This window comes from Penaeus monodon, chromosome 14 (genome assembly GCF_015228065.2).
Source record: "Penaeus monodon isolate SGIC_2016 chromosome 14, NSTDA_Pmon_1, whole genome shotgun sequence".
NCBI lineage: Eukaryota > Metazoa > Arthropoda > Malacostraca > Decapoda > Penaeidae > Penaeus > Penaeus monodon.
Window position 1 is genome coordinate 29294206 of NC_051399.1, and position 7500 is coordinate 29301705.

The following is a 7500-nucleotide window of genomic DNA, read 5'->3' on the forward strand; positions in this document are numbered from 1 at the left end:
GTAATTTGATCAGATCACGAGCCTCGTCGTGTAGGGGAGTAAGGGGAGGTCTATAGGAGGGGAGGGGAGGGGTTGAAGGGTCATAGGGATCACAGAAGGAGGGGTCTAAGAAATAAACGAGGGAAGGGGAGATGGGTAGCGTAAGGGAGGAGGGGATGAGGAGCGTAGGATAGGGAAGGTGGACGGGGATTTGAGGATGGATGTGGAAAAGAATGAAGGGGGAGGAGGGAATGGATTTTTGAAGGGAGGGATTCGAAAACTGATGACGGAGGGAATAGGGATGAAACGCACGCATAAAAAAGGGGTAAGGATGGATAGAAAGGTTGCTTTAAACTAAACACAGGGGAAATTACGGACATTAATATATTAGAATTCATCGAAGACCAGACGTTCTTATCTATGATCTGATATTCATGGGTAATACTGATTAAAATACAGGCGCGATCTGCTGTGCAAGCAATGAATAAATAAATGCATTAAAGTATAAGGGTGCATATATCATGAACTATTAGGGGAGAAAGGAGGGAGTGAGAATATATGGAGAGAAGCAGAAACACCTCATCAATCATTTTATTTCTCATCTTCCCACTTTAAAACAACACATCATATAACGGAAGCAGGAATGTCCAGCTTCAATCGCACACGCAACATATTTTCAACGCACGAACGGAAGGGAAAAAACGAGCAAAAGAACGGACGGGAAAAAACGAGCGAAAGAACTATTGAACGAACGAACAAACATAAGAACTAAAAATTATTGGACGAACTTAAGCATAAAATCTACAGGGCAGACGAACGTAAATTCGAACGAAAAACAAACAAACGAGCAAACAAACGTATAAACGAGCGAACGATAACTTAAGAACAATAAAAACAAGCAAATGAGAAAGTACAAGCGAGCGACAACGTAAGAACAAGCTTACGAGAGCGTAAGAAGCGAACGAGAAAGTACGATCAAGCGAGCGATAACGTAAGAACTATCAAACGAGAACGTAAGAACGAGTGAACGAGATCGTAGGAAACAACCGCGAGAACAGCAGGAGCGCGCGAAGGGCCTTTAGTTTGTCTCTATTCCAAGGACGTTCTCACTTAGGGAACTGTTCACCTTTATGACGTCATCAGCATAAAGATGGCGTTGTTCCGTTCTGGCCATAATACCGAAATGGGCGGCGCTAACCAACACTCAGCCCGCCAGTTAGTGTGAGCCCCGCCCAAACGAGGTGATTACATCGCCAAATACCCATGTAAACCCACACTCAGCCAGCCGTCCATAGGCCATCCACCTGTTTACTAGCCTGTTCGTACAGCTTGACGGCTGTTTAGCTTTTGTGACAGTTAGACAACTACGAGCTAGATATTTTCCCTCTGTGTTTTTTTTGTTTTCTTAATGAGCATGAAATTAAAGCATCCGTGAATGCTAGTACTGTTATTAACTTTAGGTTTATTGATATATATATATATATATATATATATATATATATATATATATATATATATATATATTTTTTTTTTTTTTTTTTTTTTTTTTTTTTTTTTTTTGTAATAGCCATGAATTAGATTTTTGTTTTTATTTTATTTTTTATTTCTTTTAAGTGGAGTATATTAGACACATTTATTTGCTTCTATTTTTTTTTCATAACTGCATTTGCTTCCTCTAACTATAGGAAATAACTTGCAAATCCTTTTTAGTAAGTAAGCATGATACAGACGTCTCCGTGGTGCTAAGCACGCTGGGAAGTAAAACTCTATCTTGAACAAGAGATCTAATCTAAAATTCCACCTGGCCTCAACCCCCCATCTCCCCTTTTTGATTCCATTTCTAATTTGCCTGAGGCTCAATAGCTACTTTTCGAAATGGAGATGGGAGAACCCTGTCAAATATGGAGCTCCCTTTCCCTCTCCTTCTCCCTTCTCCTTTTCCCGCCATTACGGGCATTAGCGGCTTCTTAGAACGGCGGGGAAATCTGGTTTCTCTTCAACCGCCGCCCGCTCGTGTAAGTCTTAAAGTACTCTAGAACACCTCGGAGCTGTCTCAAGGTCTTCTTACCCAAGTTGTTCGCCGCGGGAAGTTTAAACGCGCTAAGCATCTTATGTTCTTTTAATCTGTTGGAGCTTCCTTTCTGTAGCTGGTGTAGGGAATGTTTACGTTTTCTTTTTAGTGGTTTTTAATTATATTTTATTTATTGATTTAATTATTTATTTATTTATTTACTTTTTTTCCTTGATGAACAAGGTTGCATTCCGAATATTTTCAGATTCTTTTTATTTATTTAATTTATTATTATTATTATTTTAAGGAACAAGGTACCTTCTCTGTTCAGAGAAAATAAATACGCAAATAAATAACAATTGATTGGCCATAACACTCACCGAGACATAATTGTTGCCGGCGCCGGGGAACACCTTGGGATCGAGAGTGGCCCACGTTCTGATGAAGTCCTTGACGAAGGGCCGAGACGTGTCGACGATCCTGAAAGCCCGTGATGTTGACGGCACCGAATTCCTTCACGTTCTCCTCCCAGCGCTCGTCCATCACCTTGCGAGAGAGGGAGATATGGAGAGATATCTCTTTGTGTGTGTATATATATATGTATGTATATATATATATGTATGTATGTATATATATATATGTGTGTGTGTATGTGTATGTGTATGTGTATGTGTATGTGTATGTGTACGTGTACGTGTACGTGTACGTGTACGTGTACGTGTACGTGTACGTGTACGTGTACGTGTACGTGTACGTGTACGTGTACGTGTGTGTGTATGTGTGTGTGTGTGTGAATGTGTGTGTGAACGCGAGCGTGCGTGCGTTCGTGCGTGAAATATTTATAAATGAATAGATAAAGGGGAGAGAAAAAATACGAGATGAATTTCCCGATAGTAAATATAAAAAAATATAATAATGATTACAGGAAGCAAATAGGAAATGTACTTGATTTAAACCTATAAGGTCAAATACATGTCAATATTGTATCAAACCAAACACTCAAGGAGACAGACTAATGAACAGATAGCAAAAAGTCATCATAAATTATATAAAACAAGGAATAATAAATAAAACAGACAGATAAACACAGGGACCATAAGACAACGCTAAGGAACCCCTGAAAATTCTTCCTCAATTCACAAATACAACTAGCATCCTAAAGGCACTGTACATGTCGAAATCATAATTATACTTAACCACCAGATTTAATCGCACACAAAATGACGCATTATACATCCCAAATAACCAGTGCATATAAACGGTATTTGAAGAGACTGAAGGATTAAATCGATTTATATAGGGTTAGGGGAACCCAAAGGTGGGGCTGAATGAATGAAATTAAACGTTTGGGATTCTGGCGCAATGCAAATGATGGAAACGTTTATGTTGAGAGATGCCGCCATTTGCGAGCGCGTGTGTGTGCGTGTGTGTGATACTTCAATCGTTATTATCACTAGTATACTATTTTTGTCGTTTTTGTCATTGGTGTTCTTGGAATTAGAGTAAATATCAAAGTTATTATTATCATTATCATTATTATTATATCTATTAAGGTGCATGCTATTAGTTTTATTTTCATAACTATTATTGTTGTCATTATTATCAGTATTTATATTATTTTCATTGTCATTATTTCTAATTTCGTTGCCATTATCATCATCATTTATTTCTCTTTCATATGATAATTGTGAATAATTTCATTCTATAACCAATACTGTACCATAAACCTGACCATTCTACCTCGTCACAATAAATTATTACTGCTGTCATTATTACTATTGTTACTTTTTTTCAATAATAGCGATAATAGTTTTTACCGTCGCGATTAACACTCACCGCCATCCTTTTTATAGTTTCCATAACACTAACCTAAATATAAGAAAACGAAAAGGATATTGGAGGTGGGGAATATTAACGAAACGGGAGAAGGCGGGAAGGAAATGAAATTAGATGGCGTTTCTGAGCCAGCGAAAAAGTTCAGTACAAGAAGGACGCAAGTGGCCGATCTGCCGTTGGGAAGGAGGGGGAGGGGTAAGGTTAGGGGTAGGGGGTGGTGAGGTGGCTAGCTAGGGTTGTTTATATATTCTATTTCTTTCTTTCATCTTTTTTTCTATGATCTTCTCTTGATTTCGTTTTTTTGTGTCTATCACGTTCTCTCATTTTAGTCTCTTTGTCTCTGTCTCCTTCTCTTCCTCGTCGTTTTATCTCTATTTATCTCTTTTCCGCCTTTTTTCTCTCCCTTGCCCTTCTCCTATATCTCGTCTCCTCTTCCCATTTTGCCTTATCTCCCATTAACCAAAAAAAAATAAAAATCAACATATGAATATGTATTTGCTCATTTTATTTGAAAGCACTTTACTTGTTCTTAATTAATATTTGATAATGATATTGTTCCTAATTTGCGTATAATCATTGCTATAAGTGCACACGTTTAATAATATTGCATATGATATACCCTTCATTATGATTACATCGCTTATCAGGTTCCACTCTCTGTTTATTCTAAAGCAATAGAGAAAGAGAAAATAATCTCACTGCATCGGACAGAATTTTGCAATTTGAAACCTCTTGATGAAACTGTTGGAACGTTCCTCTTCGATATCTATTTCTACAATTACACAAGAGCTACCTCGTTAACTCTCATGTCAATTCAAACAATGTCGACAATAACATCTGGGCTTGTGCATTCTCCAGAGTTCGTATGAATTAATTCGACACACAAATTAATGCTTCCTGTCATTACAGCTGACATCAATATCAACAAACAACCTTTATGCACCATAGTTATCAATATTTATTTTTCTTTTGCTAAGGGAGTTGCCAACAATAATAACAATTACTGTGTCAGGTGTATTTAACCGTGTATCCTTAGAAACAACCTCTTTTGTGAAAAACAGTTTGCCTACTAGTGACTGGTGCAGAAAACCAACAACAAAGTTTCCAATGTATAAATGAATGTTTAAAAAGTCGCTTTTAAAATGACTGTCTATCTCCCATCAGAAAGTACTCAACGTAAAGAAATTCTGTAAAATGGAATAATTGTTTCGTATTGATCTACATGCATCTCGTTGCCATATGAGGACGTCTTGTTGCCAACTCGTCACCTAAAGGGAGCGCGAAGTTGAGAGACATGTTGTGACTATAATGATTTTACGAAACGAAGCTGGACTTACCAAAATGTCTAGAGCACAATTTCCATGTTTTTTTTTTCATATTGTAATGCAGCATAAAATCGTGCGCTCCTTTGCATGAAAAGAATAGATATATTGGCAGGCACACACTATACCTTATTTTCATTTTAATTTTCACGAATTCTTGAAACTTGCAACAGAAGGAGAAAGAAATAGAAAACTGATTGACTGATGACTTATGCTTTCCTTTCATGAAAATACGAATTCTTGAAAATTTGCAACGTAAGAAGAAAAAGTAGAAGGAAGTAAAAAACTGACTGTCTAACACTATTTTGTTTCCATTTCTTTTCATAAAGGCACAAATTGTTGAAAATGTGCAACAGGAGGAAGAAGAAGAAAAAAAAAATGAAGTAGAAAATTTATTGCTATTATGTTTAGTGTTCTGTTTGTTCGTCGGTGCGTAGTACGGTGTAATTAAGAACTAGTATCGCAACGTAATTTCATAAAAACGAATACATTAATTATTTTAAAACCACCTAAAACTAATTAGCTAGCAAGGGTGTTCACAACTCCCTATCTCTTTTGATGGCTCTAATGAAGCTATATCTTTTTCACTTTATTAATTTACATTTTGGGTTTGGGGTTTGTTTAATCAGAATGAATTTTAATAATTTATTTTCCGTATTATCAAAATAACCAGGCGTATCGTCAACAGGGAAACATAAACAGCGTTACAGCTCAACCTCGTACACGGCTACAAGGCGGTGAGTTGTTGGCTTTTCTTGAAATGAATCTTACAATTTCACGATTGTCTCTGGAAAGAGTCTATTGTGACAAATGCAAAAAAAAAAAAAGTATGAATGAGAATTGATAACACAATGGGAGAGGTTTTCGATTAAACCACGTATTTCTTATGAAGATTTAGTCGAATTGCGTCAAGTATATATCTCTTACGCTGTCAGTTATTTGATTCTCATCTGTACTTTTTTTTCTTTCTTTCTTTTGTTATCACCGGTATCAGTACATATTACGGGAACAAGCCGAGAGTTCTTTGCCGGCTTGGATTTCGAGAAGGACCAGCAAATTGTGTATGTAAAAGGCCAATTTTCCGACAGATTTTTAGGGTTTTCAAGGAGGAGAACCCAGCTCTTTGTCCTCAACGGGCAAAGTCCTTCCTACTGGAAATTCATATCACTGTTATGCATCATCGGTGTCGTCTCCCCAGTTGGAGGTAGATTGTGTTGGTTGTGAGGTAGACTATGCTGCAATTACGTGACTTGTGTGTGTGTGTGTGTGTGTGTGTGTGTGTGTGTGTGTGTGTGTGTGTGTGTGTGTGTGTGTGTGTGTGTGTGTGTGTGTGTGTCTGAGTAAGTGAGTGTGTGTGTGTGCATGTGTTCTTGTGTATTCATTCATAAGGTTTATGTAATTAGAAGAGACACGCACTGATTATGACCATTCCATTTTTCTGTTAAAAAAGCATATGAAAATAGCTTTGCATTTTTCACAACACTAGATACCATCAAAAAGAATTCAATAGATTTATCCCACATGAATCCATTATAGGAATGCCAAAGGAGAAAAAAAAATCTATTCGAAAATGACATAGTACTAATGAGAAGCCAAAGAACACAATTGAGAATCCGATGGAAACCCACAAAAGGGGTAATTAATATGCATGATTCTGATTCATAATTGACTAAACGCAGAGGTACGGGCTTCTCAGTGAATATGTCGATAAGGTAATGTTCCGAATATATGATCTGCGCCGTGGGAGAAATTTCCGGCTGAATTTCGTTTAAACATGAGTTGCTTTGTTTTGTTTGGATAGTACAGAAGGATTTTCATTTGGGTGAAATAGATAGGAAATTTATCAAATTATTGTTATTCTTATCATCTTCATCGTTGTCGTCAATGCTATTATTATTATTATTACTATTATCGCCATCACTATCATCACCATCACTGCTAATATCATTACTTTCCTTATCCTTATCATCATTATCATTGTTATTATTGTTGTTGTTGTTTTATTTCTTCTTATTATTATTGTTATTTCTATTCTTCTTGTGCTCCTTCTCCTCCTCCTTTTGCTTCTTCTTCCTCCTCTTCCTCTTTTTCTTCTTACTGTTATACATATTATTATAATGGTTATCATTATCAATACCATCCTCATCATAACGAGATAATTAGAGAGAAATTAATAACAGCAAAAATAACAGATATAACGATACAGATAATGATGATAAAACACGATAAACACAACGAATCAAAAAGAACAAAAAAGGATAGTAAATGTGATATCTGTCCGGCCAAAAAAAATCCCTCCGGGTCTTTTGTCTCTATCTAATGAGAACCGAGAGACGACATTTAATTATCGGA

At 36.6% G+C, this 7500-nt stretch overlaps 1 protein-coding gene across 1 annotated transcript in view; it reads right to left on the reverse strand.

Moving 5' to 3' along the window:
* The window catches only part of LOC119580676 (glutamate receptor 1-like), a 131316-nt gene that overhangs the window by 102540 nt on the left and 21276 nt on the right, over positions 1–7500 (reverse strand). Inside the window, exon 4 of the mRNA XM_037928774.1 lies at positions 2371–2536. Within this exon, the coding sequence (XP_037784702.1) occupies positions 2371–2536 (166 nt within the window). The remainder of the gene's footprint in view (positions 1–2370; positions 2537–7500) is intronic.